General features: G+C 46.3%; 1 protein-coding gene across 8 annotated transcripts in view; it reads left to right on the forward strand.

Moving 5' to 3' along the window:
* The window catches only part of LOC119965089 (polycomb protein SCMH1-like), a 331,788-nt gene that overhangs the window by 49,660 nt on the left and 263,269 nt on the right, over positions 1–18,859 (forward strand). For all 8 annotated transcript variants that reach the window (XM_038795382.1, XM_038795417.1, XM_038795407.1 and 5 more), the window contains one exon: positions 18,355–18,428. In XM_038795382.1, the coding sequence (XP_038651310.1) occupies positions 18,404–18,428 (25 nt within the window). In that variant the 5' untranslated portion in view covers positions 18,355–18,403. The remainder of the gene's footprint in view (positions 1–18,354; positions 18,429–18,859) is intronic.

The raw sequence follows: 18,859 nt of genomic DNA on the forward strand, positions 1-18,859 counted from the left end.
AGCCACTGAGAGGCAATTTAGCATGGCCAATCCACCTACCCTGACCTAACCTGCACATCTTTGGACCAGAGCATCAGGAGGAAAGCCACGCAGACACAGGGACTCCGCACAGACAGTCACCCGAGGTTGGCATTGAACCCGGGTCCCTGGTGCTGTGAGGGAACTGTGTCACTGTACTGTCATGAAACATTAATTTGGCCATGCTAAATTGCCCTTGGTGTCCAAAAATGGTTAGATGGGGTTACGGGGATAGGGTGGAGGGGAGATGGAGATATGGACTTGGGTAAGGTGCTCTTGCTAAGGGCTGGTGCAGACTAGATGGGCCGAATGGCCGCCTTCTGCACTGTAAAAATTCCGAAGACCATGGGAGGTTTCCTATATTAAAGAGGCTCAATAAATTCCCAGTGTTGGACACACAGAAGGTGAGAATGTATAATTGTATTCAAAGGGAATGAAGGCATTGCACTGCTTGAGGCACTACCATAGGCATGAGACAACTACCTAGAGATGTGGTGTTGGCAAACCCCTGGAGCACCAGCTTTTGTGACACTTTTTGACCAGTGAATTTGAAGCGCTCTCTTTTTGTTCGTGAACATTTGGTGAACTTCACAAAAATACATTTATTGTAATGCACTCGCTTTCCACATTGAAACTTTAAGAGAGAGCTTTCAAACTCACTTTTTCTTCATTTGTTCACATGGAAGTTTTTAAACTTTGTGTTTTTTATAGCTTGATGAAGTGAAAGCAGCAGGAAATTGCCTTTTGGTAATGGCTTTACAGCTCTTGCTTCATATCAACACCAAACTGTTGGTAATAAAGTAGTTATCTTACAGCCCAAACATAGATTTAGTGTGGGCTATTAATCAGCTGACACGAGATCAGCTCATTTACAGCATCTGGATAACATACCAATGTAATGTTTTTGGAGAAAGGCTGATTAAATAGTTATAATAAAAATCTATAGAATGATCAATATATAAGAAGGATTTACAAGCCTGTAAAAGATTTCAGTTAAATGTTCTGGTGCCATACATTGATGAATATTTAGAGACCCTAAGCTTTTAACTCCAAACATTTATCAACAAAATTTCCTTCCGTTAACATTTATGGGCAGGATTTTGCTGCAGTGATAATAGTAAACTGGTTACATTTGTTGCCATTACGCCACTGAAACTGACAGCACCGGGCGGCATGGTGGCACCATGGTTAGCACTGCTGCCTCACTGCACCAAGGAGAACATGCAAGCTCCACACAGAGGCCGGTTCCGGCCTCTGTGTGGAGCTTGCATGTTCTCCCCGTGTCTGCGTGGGTTCCGCCAGGTACTCTGTTTTCCTCCCACAGTCCAAAGATGTACAGGTTAGGTGGATTAGCCATAATAAATTGCCCTGTAGCATCCAGGGATGTGCACGTTAGGTTACAGGGGATAGGGCAGGGTGGGCCTAGGTAGTGTGCTCTTTCAGAGGGTCGGTGCAGACTCGATGGGCCGAATGGCCTCCTTCTGCACTGAAGACATTCTATGAACTCTGGCCATTCAGACACACGCACCCTTTTCCAGAAGGTAGATGTTCTCAAAGACAGTTATTGTATCCTCACTGCAATCCAGAATTGATGAGAGCTTCCACTTAAACACGATTGGTATTGCTGTAAAAAAAACACTGAAAAAGGTGCAGTATGAGTGTAATTGGGGTTTTAATGGTGTATTAACTTCCTAATGGCTGCTAATTACTCTCACTGGCCCAGGAAAGCTAATTTTATATACCTGAAATGTCAGATCATGGGATACGGGCCCACTGGCAAGGACAGCATTTATTGCCCCTCACTAATTGCCCTCGAGAAGATGCTGGTGAGCTGTCTTCTTCAACCACTGCAGTACTGTGGTGGTACACCCATGGTGCTGTTGGGGTGGGAGTTCCAGGATTTTGACCCAGTCTATCTTTATTTTAACTTCTATCTTAGTACAATCATCCATTTACTTGCTCCCAGCAAATAGTGAAGGATTTAACTTCTATCTTAGTACAATCATCCATTTATTTGCTGCCAGCAAATAGTGAAGGATTTAAAGTGTTCGAACGTCTTGGTTTGCAATGTGTTAATAGCTCCGTTTGATTAGCTGCTGACCTGCTTGCTGACATCACTGCTGCTGAATTCCTGCAGATCCCCTTGACTTTGCACCCGATTTAAATTGTCATCGGAAAAAGGAAAATTCCCACCATGGTGATTGCTGGATTAGTGTGGGAAGCTTTCTCAAAGCTTTCACTGATCACAAAATCCAGGCCTGCACATTGGTTATACTGTGACACTGTGGTACTAAAGTGGGTGAGAGTGATGGAGTTAATAAAGGGAAGCGCACCTTCATAACGTTTTACTGGCTAATATTTTAGTTATGACTGGGTTTGATGGAAATAGTGAAGTTATGTTTGTTAATATTAAGAATCTTAGCTCGGAAGTGGCATTTGTGGCCAGTGCAGTTAATTGGACTTTCCCCTCGCCCTGCATATACCGCAAATTGTTGGGAAATAAAAGTTAATAACGAGGTGGTGAGATCGATAGTCCAACTGGGACCTCATGAATACAGGGTCCAGTGGGCTATTTCCTTAACCAATAAAATGTAAGGAGAGGGAAAGAAACCAAGTGAACGACAGAGGAAGGAAGTTGCGTGAATCCGAGTTATATTCAACACCGAGTGATTGGATGGATTGGGGGTGGGGTGGGGGGAGCCTAAGGAAAATAATTTAATAGAAATTGGTGTCCGGTTGAGGCCACGCAGCGAGGGCATGATAAAGACGCACTAGGCTTGATGAGTTGGGTGACTCTTAGCCCAGCGTGAAGCCCGATTGGGGCTCTTCCGGGATTGACCTGTCGCGTCCAGCTTCTCTCTGGGTGCAACATGGTTGCTGAATCGCACCCAATGTTTCTAGTCTGGATGACCCTTTGTCAAAGCTGGCCTGCTGAGGTTGTCCTGTATTTTCTGTTTTTAGTCCTTCTCCATTAACTATCTATTGTGTCTCCAAAGAGAGTGAGACTCCACAGTTTTAATTTGGTCCTTCCAAGATTGAGCTCCATGTGTGGATCATAAATTACGTCATTGTCAGGCTTTACGACATCAGGTATCACTGTTACCTTTTGTAATTGTATTTGCTGCAGTTTCTTAAAACTCATGAGGCTGTTAACAGCTAGATCTTATTTTTCTTTTGAGGCCAAAAGTGGAGCAGTAGAATCATTTAGCAGTTTGTGGCTTGTGACCTGTGTCTGTTCCTCACCAGAACTTCTGCTTTCTCCAATGTATATGGTTGGGTGCTGCGAACCCACTGTTATTTTTCCACAGTTTCTAGGTCCTTGGGTCTGTTAACTTCTAACTTTGCAAATTCCCATTATAAAATGGTGACATTGCTGGTGAGGGAACGGAATTGCAATGTAACAAGTTTACAGTTGCAATTTCTGATGGAATGGGCATTGACAATGTTAGTAATGTGAGCACTCAACAGCTCTCAATTGGACTTCCGTGGGTAGATGTACCATGTCGCAGGCGGGTATGGCAGCCTAGTATCCCAACCAGACTGAGGCATGGACACTGGAGCCTGAAAACAATTGAACACTCAAGAGCTGGGCCACAGCATTGGGGATACCCCCACGACCAGAGGGTGAGGATTCGGGGGGAGGGGGCCCAAGCCTGGCCCCAGTGCTTTCCTGGTGGGGATCTGGGTCCAGTGGCCCCTGCTGTGGCTGGGGATGCGTGTGCAGGGTGAGGGTCCGCCAGCACATGCGGCTCATTGGATGGCAACCTGAAACCTGGTAGGGCGTGTAAGGGTGGGGGAGGCTTAGGGGATTAGAGGGTACCAGGGTGGAAGCCATAACTGATTGATTGTTGGTCTCACCAATTCCTTATAGATATCACGGTATAGATGATATCGTGAACCCCCCCCCGGTGCAGCCCTGAACATTTATGTCTCTGGTTCATTCCAGGGCTCGAGCAGGGTGTTGCACGGCATATCCCAAACAACAGCCCACAAGTGAATCCATGAAATCACGGGTGTCCTGTTTGTTAAGGCAGCTGACTATATAAACTTTGACCTGGAGCAAACTCATCAAGATGCCCGGGCAGTTGGATTCTTCACCATTGCTGGGATGCCCCTTGGTCTAAGGGGTAATAGATGGCACGCATGCACGATGCGCACACCGGGTGGTCTAGCTCCCTCCATCGACAGGAAGGGGTTTTGTTCCCTGAACAGCCAATTTGTGTGCGTCTACCACCTGAAGATCTTGCGCAGGTGTCCAAGACATCAATATTCTGGGGCAGTCAGAAATCCCGGCATCTTCGAGGGACACCCAAGGATGACTGGTTGGCTCCTGGGTGATAAGAGGTACCCACTTAGGACTTGGCTAATGACGCCAGTGTGAAGACTGGTGACCGATGCGGAGACCCGATATAACAAGGCCCATGTGGCCATCTGGGCTGTCATTGAGCAGTGTATCGAACTGCATAATATGTCCAAATTTAAGGCATTAAGATCTCAATGTCTTTTAAGAGAACAGGCAGCGTTGAGGGTCTGGCATGACAGAAGGACCAAGGAGGCCCTCAGTCTCACCCGCTTCTCATAGGGCGTGGCTTCATCCATCATTTCACCCCATTTTCCCATCCCACCCACCATTCCCCCACTCCCCCCACCCGAACCACCTCTCCCACCCATGCACCCATCCTCCTCCCCCGCTATCTCCCTGGCAATCGCCCTCTTACACCCTCCGAGGACTGTTACACCACTCCAGGGCCTCTGTCGGCACAGTCAGCAGTTCAATATATTAGGCACGAGGGTGATGATAACCCATGCGAGATGAGCTCTAGTGCACCTCAATCTGTGACATAGTCTGTCTGCTGTGCCTCTGACATGGTGTGCATTGACGGGACGCCTCGGATCTAGGACCATTGTGCTTGGGGGGGCTGGGTGAGGACAATTTGGGGAGGGGGAAGCAGGCTGGCCTGCAATACAGAATACCATGACAGAGGCTTCACATGTCTCAGGCGTAATGCATTTTAATGGTGTACAATCGTGTCCTTAACTGTCCCTAGCTACTGATGGTGCCCCCCTTCCAGTGCCCTTTCAATCTTCGTAGCATTTCATGCTCTGCCACGATGTCCAGGTATGACCCCAGGATGCAGATCAGAGGTGGAGGAAGCCTGCTACTTACCGAGCCCTCTGGCCTTTGATGCCTCTTGCGGACGTCCTCTGGAGGATCTGGGGCCGGAGGGCCAAATTGCTGGTGGCACATGCCTTGCTCTGCCACCCTGTTCCAGCCGCTGATTTCGAGACTCGCCATTGTAAGGTGGGGTGGGTGGGCTCGGCTCGAGGGGGCTGGTGGCTGCCGTTGTCTCCCTGTAGGGCGGCTCCGGGTCGGCCTCCAGTGCTCCTTCCTGCTGGTCGGTGCCCGTAGTGCCCGACTGTCAGCTTGGGATGGCGGGGCAGCTGCATTGAGCTGCAGAGGCTGCTTTGTGATCTGGCTCTGCCAATCCTGACAGCTCTCATTTGTCTGCATAATGGTATCGATGCACTCAGCAATGCCACAACGGGCCACGCTCTGCAGTGACTCCCCAATGTTCACCTGCATCTGGGACATTTTCCTCAGTGACTGGGACCTGCACTGCAGCACCTCCCATGTAACATATCACCTAGGTGGGATCCGGTGGATCCTCACCCCTGCTGCGCAGACCAATCTCGATGCCCATGACCAATCGGTCCTTGACCACCCCCACAGTCTCCAGGGCCAGTTCCTCATAGGGGTGAGGACTCTGATGTCTGCCACCCTGCCGCCTGTCCTGGCCCTTTGCTGACTGTGTGGACACCTCCAGTGGGGACAGAGAGTGGGCATGGTGGGCCACGCGCTTCATGCATCTGGGGGGAGGGGGGTGGAGGGAGCTATTGCAGGGGTCAGGTTTGGACACGGGCTTAGTATGCGTGGGTGCGCAGGTGGGTTTTAGGATGTGCTCGGGCACAGGCATGGTATTGTGCTGGGGGGCTGGTGCGCTGCCAACCACAGACCCATTGGGCGGGGGGGGCAGGGATGGCAACCAGGACCAGTACCAGGTGGCTGATGCCAACTCACTTGTTCGGTGGAAATAGTTGAGCTTCTTGCGGCACTGGGTGGCAGACCTCCTGGTGACACTTCCTGTGCTGACGACCGCTGGCACTGCCTTCCAGGCGGCATTGGCTGACCTGTGGCTGACATTCCGATCCCTTTGGGGCAACAAGGTATTCTGTCTGGACTCCACCGCGTCCAACAGTCGGGCCAGATCGGCGTCAACAAATCGTGGAGCTGGGCTGTGTGGTGGAATGGCTGCTTGCTGTATGGAGTTTGCTGTCTGAGATCGGCTTAAGTGCTGCTGTCCCTCATTGGCGTGGACTGCTGAGCACTGTGCAGGCACTCATTTCTGGCGTGAAGTCTGTTGGGCACCATTAATTGCCCTAATTGACATTGGATACCGGTCATGGCCTCGTCGGGTCGACCGTAGGGAAACACACCGGCAGTTCCCGCTCACTACTACATTTTGTATGAGTTGAAAATATGCATTCATTTACACCCGATTATCTCCTCTGTAACCTCAGGGCAGCACAGTAGCTCAAGTGGATAACTCTGTGGCTTCACAGCGCCAGGGTCCCAGGTTCGATTCCACGCTGGGTCACTGTCTGTGCGGAGTCTGCACGTTCTCCCCGTGTCTGCGTGGGTTTCCTCCGGGTGCTCCGGTTTCCTCCCACAGTCCAAAGATAGGTTAGGTGGATTTGCCATGCTAAATTGCCCTTAGTGTCCAAAAAAAAGGTTAGGAGGGGGTTATTGGGTTACGGGGGGAGGGTGGAAGAGCCAGTTAAGGTCACGATAGGTGGAGAGCCTCCCCGGGCTTAGGTGGGTCGGTGCAGACTCGATGGGCTGAATGGCTTCCTTCTGCACTGTATGTTCTAAGGTGTTTAAATATGTGATAGGGTGCTTGTGTATTTGAGAGTACTGCAGTTAGAGTTAGCATAGTTTATTTTAGCAACTTTATCCTTTAGGAATGTATTTGAATCTTATTTAAGTAGTGTTAATAAATCAGCTTTGTTAATTTACTTAGCTTGATGTTTTTTGTTCAACACTATGCATTCAAGACATACAGACAAAGAAAACAGAGAACATCACAAAACTACATCCATCCGCTGTGAAATCCTATCCATTTGTGATTATTAACTATTTTCTAATGAGTTTCAGGTAGTGAAACTGATAATATCATAATTATTGATTTTTGTCTACCTGCAGGTGCCTTTAAAAATCAACTACATCAAGTGTAGTGGCTGTTGGTGCTGTCAGTAACTTTCTGGCCATTTGCCATTTTATTTTAACGAAGGATACAAATTAACAAGCAAGTGGGCAGCACAGTGGCACAGTGGTTAGCAATGCTGCCTCATGCGCCAAGGACCTGAGTTCAATCCCGGCCCCTGGTCACTGCCCAGGTGGAGTTTGCACATTCTCCCCGTGTCTGCGTGGCTCTCACCCCCACAACCCAATGATGTGCAGGGTAGGTAGATTGGCCATGCTAAATTTCCCTTAACTGGGGGAAAAATGAATTGGGCACTTTAAGTTTTTAAAAAAAAAAGCAAATGAACAAGGAAGGAGTAAAACAGTGTGCCAAAAAATTCTAAAGCATTAAAAAAAAAAGTGGATACATGAGTGTGAAGGCAATTATTTGAATTTAGGCCTGAGGCGATTGACCACACATTTTCTTTTCTTGTCATGTCTTCTAAATTTCTGAGGTAATGCCTTGCTGTCATCATTGTCTAATTACCATAAATCACAGCCTATGAGTTGTCCCGATGTACAAGATAACTCTATTTGTCTTGACCCCAAATCGTAGTTTTGCATATATTTGGTGAAGAAGTTAATCCTCCAATTTTGGAATGATTTTTTTCGAGGATTTAATGGCCAACTTATACATTTCTATCAATGATATTTTTGGAACATGCAGGCCGCGATTCTCCGCTCCGGCGACAGAGTGCAGGCGCGTTTTACCTCGCTGCCGGCGCCCGTTCCGAGACGGCATTCTCCGGCCGACAAGGAGACGAGAAGGGGCGTGGTGGGAAGCGTAGGGGCGCAGCCTCGGAGCGATGTTGGAGATGCAGCACCACGTAAACGACGCAGCACCGTGGTGTCTGCACATGTGCAGTTGGGCCGGCGAAAACTAGAACATGCACACTGGCCATCATCCCCACGCCTGCCCCAACACCAAATGGTGCAGAGACCCAGGAGCCGCACGGAAGAGGTCCACAGCCAGAGAGGTCGGATCGCCGATCTTTGGGCCCCGATCGCTGGGCAGGACACTACGGAGGGCCTGCCCGAGGTTGGACCCCCCCCCCCCTTCCCCCGCACAGGCTGCCTCCAGACCCTTCAACCCCGAGGTCCCGTCGGCCCAGAGCATGTTAGAACGCCGCTGGTGGGAATTTTTTCGGCCAGCTGCTCGGCCTATCCGGGCCGGAGAATCACGGCGCCGCCGGAGAATCGCCACTACGGCCTTTTGTGGTGATTCGCCATGCGGCCCAACACCATTCGCACGCTGCCGTTCGCTGGCGGCGTGGCGCGATTCGTGCAGTGCCGCTGTGATTCTCCTACCCGGCGCGGGGTCGGAGAATTCCGCCCCAGTTCTTGCTCTCAATCCTGCTCAATCATTGGTTTGGATTCTGATTGTCGATAATCTAGGGTGATTGGAAAAGCTGATGGGTTGTTCTAAAAAAGTGGATGTATGATCAATATTAGCCCCTTGTTACGGTCGACTGGCCAGGTTCCAACAGTGGCTCAGAGACTGGACCAGAACCATAACTCTTTTTAAGTTTTAAGGCTGTGCGGAAAAATTGATTTGTTCCGGGAGTAATAATATAAGAAATAGGGCTTGGTTATTTTATAAACAAACTTTATTAAAACAAAAGTAAAAAAACAATATTTAAACTTTTAAACTTTAACTCTATCACTAACAGATTACATGCAGTTTCTTAATCTTAACACACTAGTTCCCATTAAACAGCACATTATGATCATGCAGCTCTTGTTCTAATTACACAGGCTGGCAAAGGTGATACTTGCATTTATAAAGCAATTTTTCTTCTGTAAAGGAAATTTGTTCTGAACCCTTTTCCAAAGCCTGCTTCAGTGGCAACTTTCATGATCTCTCTCACCTTCTCCCTGTACCTGTTCAAAATAGGATTCTCTCTCGTGCTCTCTCACACGCTCTCACTCTCCTGTTTATACAAAAAAACAGGGCCATGCTATTGATATGCAACTAACCTCCCATTGACAGACAAAGAGTCCATCAGACTCCGTGATGAGCCAATGGCTGGTCAGACAAGAGTGTCCTGAAGGACAATGGATCTGGGGCACCCTGTGTATTCCCACTAACAAGCTGAACTCTTACTGAGACAACGTAATTTGGCCAGGTGTGGCCTCAAAATCCGTGCTGCAATTTTTTTTCCTCAGTCTGTTCAACACCTAAATTGCCTGATACATCTTCAATTTCGTTTCTGGATCCAATTTCCTAATATCTCCCTCGTGTAACACCCTCCATCTCAAAAGCAAATGATCTGGAATTTGCGTTATTGTCTACAAGCACTCATTTTGTTCCCTTGAAATTCTCTTGTGCTATTTTAGAGAAGGTGTTAACTCATTTCATTTTAAAACTGGTTAAAGCCTGGCTAATCTAGCAGGCAGAGGAATGTCAGGTGAATGAGTCGAAGGTTTATATGGAATCATCCAAAGGCAAAATTTAAAGGCCACATTATTTTTTAAACAGAACAATTTGGGGAGTAAGTTTTGAACAAGGCATTTCAATCCATGCTTCAGTGTGGGCAAAGCTGTCATGTTCTTTGAATTGAATACAATGTTAGTAGTGTGTTAGCAACAACATGTTAAAAATTGCCCTTAATCTAGTATGTGTGTGATATTTATTGCTTCACCTTAAATTGCTCTTTCCACCATACCTTTAAGAGGTGGGTCTTTAACCACTACGAATACTTCATATGTTAAAGTGCAAAATGGAAGAACAACTTTATTGTGCCAGGACACGCATATAATTTAATTGTTGGACTATTTGTGGTATATGTCTAAGATTTTACAATGTGCTTCAAATTTCAGTAAAGTAGGTGGTTCCAATAGAACAACATTCAAATGGAGACTTTGCCCTGTGTGGGCGCTAATCTCCCATCTGTTGGTCTTGCTGTTGTGTGTGCATGTGTGTTAAAAACATACACACAAGCACAAGGAAACATGAAAAGGAAGTTCCATCCTAATTCTCCGTTATTTTTCCCTGAAATGTAGATATAATTTGTTCTGCAAGAAAAAAAAGTCTGAAAAAATTAATAATCCATTCACAAAATTATTTTGGATTTGCAAGTTTTTCGTAATATATTAATTAATTATTTCAGAACCATGATCAACATTTTTTCCCCATTGCTGCATTTAATTATTTTCTAAACCGTTCCAGGGATGTTCCCTCCATTGCCCTGCCCTGCAGTCTATTCCAAATGTCGAACACCTTCTTCATGAAGATCATTCCCCCAGTAATGTACAAAATAGAGTCAAGAGGAGGTCATATGCCCGTTTGTATCTGCTGCACTGTTCAATAAAATCATGATTGATCTACTTCAAATCCACTTTCCCATCCTATCCCCATATCCCTTGATTTCCCTGAGAATCATCATAGCATTTGCAGTGCAGAAGGAGGCCATTCGGCCCATCGAGTCTGCACTGGCTCTTGGAAAGAGCACCCTACTCAAGCCCACACCTCCACTCTATTCCCGCAACCCAGTAACCCCACTTAACCTTTTTGGACACTGGGTAATTTAGCATGGCCATTCTACCTAACCTGCACATCTTTGGACTGTGGGAGGAAATCGGAGCACCTGGAGGAAACCGACGCAGACATGGGGAGAAGGTGCAGACTTCACACACACTGACCCAAGCTGGAAATCGAACCTGGGATCCTGGAGCTGTGAAGCAATTGTGCTAACCACTATGCTACCGTGCTGAGTAGCTAACATTCTATTTATCGTAATCTTCACTATACTCAGCCACTGGCATCCACTGCTCCCTGGGATAAAGACCCTTTTGAGTGAAGAAATTCCTCATCACATCAGCTGGAAATGGCTGAGCCTTTATCCAGAGATTACTGCCCCGAGCTCTAGATTCTTCATTTGTCTGTTGTTGCCTTTTACTATTTTGAACCTGTCGTCTTGTCCTCCTGAGGGATTGCACACAGTTTAGGTCTAAGTACTTGCTACAATAGTCTTGTATAAAGCACAACAAACTGTTACATTTGCTATCCTGGAATGCCCTGTAGGCTTTCAGCAACTGCATTATCTAAATTTTCTATTTACATTGGTGGTGCCTTCCCCCTCACAGGAAATTTGTTGCCTTTACTGGGGACACAGCTCAGGATAACCTATATTAATGAAAATGTTCAGCATATTTGCAATCTATTAGTAACTTGATATACCACCTCTTAGGATCCTTCAATGAATTCACCATTTCCTTTTTGACTTGCCTCCTGCAAATATGTTTATAGTGTTGTTTGACACTTCTAATGCTCTCTGCTTTCCTGATCAGTTTCTAAATGTCTTGTTTGTCGTCTCTTCATTTGTCTTGGTTCACTGTGGAACTCTTGATTTTATACATCAGGAGCAGTCTGTTTGCTGGCCCTTATTCTCTGCACGAGTTCTGTTTTGACCTTTCTTTCACTGTTGATGGGATGCCTCTGTGTGGATGGTGTTCTGCACACTTTCCTCCCACATAAGTCATCTCCAAGCCATTTTCTTTAGCTGATTGCTCGTCCCATGTAAATTCTGTATTTTCTAAAGTCAGTTCTCTTTTCCATCAGTGAAGCAATTGTAACTTCTGCCAACCTGTGATTGCTGCTGCCAGGTTGTTCTCGGCTGTTGAACTCCTGCACAGTTTCCTGCTTGTTTACTAACTCTGATCCAGTGCTATCCCTAGTCATGTGAGCTCCTTGACCAAATGTTTTCTGTAGCAATTCAGTGTTGTTTTCACTCCTCATTGACTTGCTGGAGATTTCCAATCTACTCTGGTCAATAGTCACATTGATATTGGGCGAGTGCCACAGATTGGGGGCGGCAATTCTTTTGTTTCTGGCTCAGAACAAGGATAGTGACCTCCTGAAAAGCCGATGGTGTTAGAAACCTGGTTTTCGAGATAGCGATTCATTGGTAACGGCAAACTTTCAGTCCATCATCAGATGGATGATAAGATTTTAGGTATGAAATGAAAAATGAAAAAATGAAAATCGCTTATTGTCACAAGTATGCTTCAATAAAGTTACTGTGAAAAGCCCCTAGTCGCCACATTCCGGCGCCTGTTCGGGTAGGCTGGTACGGAAATTGAACCCGCGCTGCTGGCCTGCCTGGTCTGCTTTCAAAGCCAGCGATTTAGCCCTCTGCTAAACCAACCCCGAAATTAGGGAATATGTGGGCATATGGGAAGGTGGATTAAGTTTGAAGATCAGGCATGATCTTATTGAATGTTGGAGGAGGCTTTGAGGGCCAAGTAGCTGACTCCAGCTCCTACTCCCTCTGTTCTTCTGGACCATTTTTTCATGTGTGAATTTAGGCAGTAAGTGTTTCTGAATTATTTAAAAATCACATTTGAGCTCAAGTCTTCCCATACATTGATTGGATCAAGAGTAAAAATCTATATCTCTCTTCTGGAACACTAAGGCCAATAGAAATGTCTGAATACAGACCAGAGCTTGAATCAGGTTTCTGCCAAGTCCCTATGTCATTCAGTGCCACAGCTGGTGATCCATTTATCCACGGGGATTCTGGTTCTGCTTTTGAAAGGTGCTGTGTTAAGTGATTTTTTTTAATGTTGCAGACTGGTGCTTTGAAAGTGTCAACTTCTTAAGTGTGCAAACAAAAATATTGAACACAGCATCGTGCCTCCTCCTGTCTGCTGTGATATCTCGTGTGTGTTCAGTAGTGCTGAAGATAATGGCCAGGGGAGTTTGACATGATTTTGCAATGACAAAGGTACACTTGGTATTGCCAAACCATCCTTCATGGAGATCTGTCAGAAGTTATGAAGACATCATGTCCTAAGGGTAATATAGCATGCGATGCCTGATATGTGCAGTGCTTGCAGGCCATTTTCTTCATTTAGTTGTAGGCAGACACCCCAGATTACTCTAAAACTCATTTTACATTTTTATTGGCTAGGAACTTGCATTCATCCAGCATCTTTTGAGCCCTTGGGGAATCCCAAAGGATTTTAAAATTGATTTGATAGCATAAGGCAGTCAGGTAGCCAAATGCGGCAGGCATTGTCAATGTAACATGAACAAATGCAGGTGACTGACCAGGTAATCAATTCAGGTTTAAATTTGAACAGAGTCTTGAGGGACTTCCATGGCCTTGCTTGAGCCTTCCCCCATATCCTTTGATCCCCTTCGCTCAAGTGCTATATCTACCTGCTTCTTGAAAACATACACTGTTTTGGCCTCAACTACTTCCCGTGGTAATGAATTCCACAGGTTCACTACTCTCTGGGTGAAGAAATTTCTCCTCATCTTTGTCCGAAATGGTCTGCTCCATATCTGTGATCCCTGATTCTGGGCACCCCCACAATCGGGAACTTCCTTCTTGCATCCACCCTGCCTAGTCCTGTTAAATTTTATAGGTTTCTATGAGATCCACCCCTCATCACTGAAATCAGAATCTAGAGTTTGGGTTCATGTCCTGGAGTGGAGCCTGAACCCATAACCGTTTAATTCTTAAGGGATGAGAATCCTAACGTCAAGCGAAGCTGTCAATTTATTTGGGGCTGGTTTAGCACAGTGGGCTAAACAGCTGGCTTGTAATGCAGAACAAGGCCAGCAGCGCAGGTTCAATTCCCGTACTATCTTCCCCGAATAGGCGCCTGAATGTGGCGACTATGGGCCTATCACAGTAACTTCATTGAAGCCTACTTGTGACGATAAGCGATTATTATTGATTTCATTTGATTTATTATTGTCACATAGAACAAAGAATATAGAACACACAGTGCAGAAGGTGGCCATTCGGCCCATCGAGTCTGCACCAACCCACTTAAGCCCTCACTTCCAGCCTATCCCGTAACCCAATAACCCCTCCAAACCTTTTTGGTCACTAAGGGCAATTTATCATGGCCAATCCACCTAACAGCACGTCTTTGGACTGTGGGAGGAAACCGGAGCACCCGGAGGAAACCCACGCAGACACGGGGAGAACGTGCAGACAATGACCCTGTTGTGGGGAATCGAACCGGGGACCCTGGTGCTGTGAAGCCACAGTGCTATCCACGTGTGCTACCGTGCCGCCCAAATGTATCGGCCCACATGTATTAGTATACAGTGAAAAGTATTGTTTCTTGCATGCTGTACAAACAATGAATACCGTACATTGGGAAGGAATGAGAGACTGCAGAATATAATGTTACAGTTATAGCAAGGTGTAGAGAAATAAAAAACTTAATATGAGGTAGGTCCATTCAAAAGTCTGATGGCAGTAGGGGAGCAGCTGTTCTTGAGAGAGTTGGTACGTGACCTCAAAGTTTTGTATCTTTTTCCTGACGGAAGGAGGTGGAAGAGAGTGTGTCCGGGGTGCGTGGGGTCCTTAATTATGTTGGCTGCCTTTCTGAGCTGCGGGAATTATAGATAGTCAATGGATGGGAGGCTGGTTTGCGTGATGGACTGGGCTACATTCACGACCTTTTGTAGTTTCCTGCAGTCTTGGGCAGAGCAGGCTCCACACCAAGCTGTGGTACAACCAGAAAGAATTGTTCCTGTGGTGCATCTGTAGAAGTTGGTGAGTGTCGTAGTTGACATACCAAATTTCCTTAGTCTTCTGAGAAAGTCGAGTCTTTGGTGGGCTTTTGTAATTATAGTGTCGGCGTGGGGGGACCAGGACAGGCTGTTGGTGATCTGTACACCTAAAAACTGAAAGCTCTCGACCCTTTCTACTTTGTTCCCATTGATGTAGACAGGGGCATATTCTCCTCTACGCTTCCTGAAGTCAATGACGATCTCCTTTGTTTTGTTGACATTGAGGGAGAGATTATTGTCGTCGCACCAGTTCACCAGATTCTCTGTCTCATTCTTATACTCTGTCTCGTCATTGTTTGAAATCCGACCCACTGTGGTGTTGTCATCAGCAAATTTGAAAATCGAGTTGATGGGGAATTTGGCCACACAGTCATAGGTGTATAAGGAGTATAGTAGGGGGCTGAGGACACAGTCTTGTGGGGCACCGGTTGATGATGATCGTGGAGGTATTGTTGCCTATCTTTACTGATCGTGGCCTGTGGGTTAAAAAGTTCAGGATCCAGCCGCAGAGGGGGGAGCCGAGGCCAAGGCCACGGAGTTTGGAAATGAGTTTCATTGGAATGCTGGTGTTGAAGGCTGAGCTGTAGTCGATAAATAGGAGTCTGATATAGGTGTCTTTGTTATCTACGTGTTCCAGGGTAGAGTGCAGGGCCATGGAGGTGGAGTCTGCTGTGGACCTATTGCAGCGGTAGGCGAACTGTAGTGGATCAAGGCAATCCGGGAGGCTGGAATTGATTCGTGCCATGACTAACCTTTCGAAGCACTTCATGATGATGGATGTCAGAGCCACTGGACAATAGTCATTAAGGAACGCTACTTGACTTTTTTTTGGTACAGGAATGATGGTCGTCTTCTTGAAGCAGATAGGGACCTCAGATTGTTGTAAAGAGAGGTTGAAGATGTCTACGAATACCCCCACCAGCTGATCCACGCAAGACCTGAGTGCTCATCTGGGTACCCCATCCGGGCCAGTGGTTTTCCGTGGGTTGACCTTCGAGAAGGCTGCTCTGACATCTGCAGTGGTGATCTCAGATACAAGTTCATCCACGGCTTCTGGGGTAGAGGGCTCGCTCTCGCTGACCTCTTGCTCAAAGTGGGCATAGAATGCGTTGAACTCATCAAGGAGGGGTGCATTGGAGCTGGCGATTTTACATGCCTTCTTCTTGTAGCCCGTTATGTCTTGCAGACCTTGCCATAGACGACGGGGATCCGTGTGGCTAGCCTGGACTCGAGCTTGATCCGGTCCTGTCTTTTGGCATCTTTGATGGATTTCTTTGGATCATATCTGGCTTTCTTGTAGAGGTCGGGGTCGCCTGACTTGAACGCCTCAGATCTAGACTTCAGCAAGTAGTGGATATCCCTGTTCATCCAGCGTTTCCGGTTGGGAAACACGCAGATTTGCTTCTTTGGCACACAGTTACTAATGAAGTCAGTTACTGTTGTGGCGTATTCATTCAAGCTGGTCGCAGAGTTTTTAAATACTGACCAGTCCACTGACTCTAAGCAGTCCCGTAGGAGATCATCCGATTCCTCAGACCAACAATGCACAACTTTCTTTGACGGATTCTCCCGCTTCACATTTTGCTTATATGCCAGGAACAGGAGCACAGCCTTGTGGTCAGATTTGCCAAAGTGTGGGCATTTTGTGTGTATTATTATTATTTATTATTACAAAAGAAGATCTTGAGGGTGTGAAACTCCCAAGATTTGTGTTCTCCCTGACAACTGAAATTTAAGGTTAGGGTATTACGCTACACAGCCTCTTTCCATTCATAGTTTAAAATATCTCTTGTGGATTCACACAAAAAACTCTTTGTGAAAATGATTGGTGAATGGGTGGCTGCAATTTAGATGTGGACAAGAACAGAAAACAGATGTTATTATTGTCACAGGTAGGCTTACATTAACACTGCAATGAAGTTACAGTGAAATAGCACATAGATCACTTATTACACGTGCAATAGGTGAAAGATATTCCATTCCATTCAATTGATTATCGACAATGATGCTGGTACAAAGGATTTTTCATTCTAGCAGGGCCGGAGTGGCTAAGCATTTGTCTGTCCTGCCTCTGAGCTCGAAGGTCCTGGGCTCAAATCCCCCTCCAAGACTTGCTGGCTATGAAAGAACACGACTACTGGTGCAGGCAAGCTAGTGTGTTCGGTGCCTGGAAAAGTGGAGGTAGGGCATCCAACTTTAAAATCACCTGCCAAATCCAAAAATGATGGTTGACATGAAGCTAATTAACCAACCGCATGGAATATGAGAAAAGCCAAAAGAGGCTGCAAGAGGCAAATTGCCAGCACTGACCTTTTTGTGGTCCCAGCTTTAATGCCAATGTTTCTGCTTGGGCTGTTTTTCCATTTATTGAGATCATCGCTGATTTGCAACCTAGCTCAGTTTGCCCACCTTTGTCCCATGTCCCGTAAAATCCTGGGCGAACTATAAATCCCAGTTGAGGAGAGTCTCAAACTTGCTCTACCCTTTACATGGAGAAATCTCTCGAGAAATTTCTGGCTCCAATTTATTTGACCAATTCCTGCAGTCCCAGACTCCCCAACCAATGAAAATAGAGTTAGATAGAGATAGAGAAATGCAGCACAGAACAGGCCCTTCGGCCCACGATGCCGTGCCAAACCCCCGTCCTAGGTTAATCATAGAATTTTGGACACTAAGGGCAATTTATCATGGCCAATCCACCCAACCTGCACATCTTTGGACTATGGGAGGAAACCGGAGGAAACCCATGCACACACGGGGAGGATGCACAGACTCCACACAGACAGTGACCCAAGTCGAAATCGAACCTGGGACCCTGGAGCTGTGAAGCAATTGTGCTATCCGCAATGCTACCGTGCTGCCCTTAAGAAGAAATAAATCTACACTCCATTATTCTACAATAATCCATGTACCCATCCAACAGCCGCTCGAAGGTCCCCAACGCCCCCGACCCAACTACTTCCACAGGCAGTGCATTCCACGCCCCCACCACTCTCGGGGCAAAGAACCCACCCCCGACATCCCCCCTACATCCTCCACCATTTACCCTAAATTTATGTCCCCTTGTAATGGCTCGTTCCACCCGGGGAAAAAGTCTCCGACTGTCCACTCTATCTATTCCCCTGATCATCTTATAAACAGAAAAGTTGAAAGTTGTTTCTCTTTATCTTTATCATTATCTACCTACCTGTTTGTTTACCGTCCTTATCTGTGTCTTCTTTACTTCATGGGCTTGTTGGTGCACAAGATTTGTGTTGGGTCCCGTTAGCCTCATGCAGCATTTTCCCTATTGATTTATCTTTTTGGTTCGGATAAACAGCTGTGATATCCACATTAACCAAGTTTTCTTCTTTCTTGCCATGGTCCAAGGGTGGGTACTTGATTGTCCTGCAGTTTATTTCTTGGCATTTGGCCTTGTAAATGCCGTTGATTTGGAGCCCAGTTAGTTAGAAATGTTTGCTTTGTAATCTATTTGCTTACCTTTCTTCTTCCTTTTCAGGATCCAGGTCCCACCTGACTTGAGTACATCAACGGTGTGTTTCTCTACAATGAGAAAACCGGGTCCTCAAAAAGGTGAGTGCCAAAAATCTGCTAAAACATAATTGTTGCTAGTTGCACAGAGAAATAGACAGAATTGAAGACTGAGAGATTTGAAATGCCAGCCTGAAGCCTTGGATTCCAAAGTGTCTGACATTGGGAAAATAATAATGAAGCTGCTGGTAAGGTGCAATGAGTTGAGATGATGGAGTCTGGTTCAAATGGAGGACCGGCCACATGCATGATTGGCTTTTGCTCTTGCTGAGGTTTGCAAATACTACAATGGGAGCAGAATTCACACATTCCCCAGGATGTTAGAAAACTGTGTTGTGAGAAGTCAGATGGTCCGAGAATTATTCTTTTGGTTGGAGATTGGAAGAAAAATGGATCTGTAAATATATTTTTTTAAATTATCCTCAAAGCAACATTATTGATCTAAATGAACAGGAAATAAAAGAAGTGGGAAA

This window comes from Scyliorhinus canicula, chromosome 1 (assembly GCF_902713615.1).
Source record: "Scyliorhinus canicula chromosome 1, sScyCan1.1, whole genome shotgun sequence".
NCBI classification, from domain to species: domain Eukaryota; kingdom Metazoa; phylum Chordata; class Chondrichthyes; order Carcharhiniformes; family Scyliorhinidae; genus Scyliorhinus; species Scyliorhinus canicula.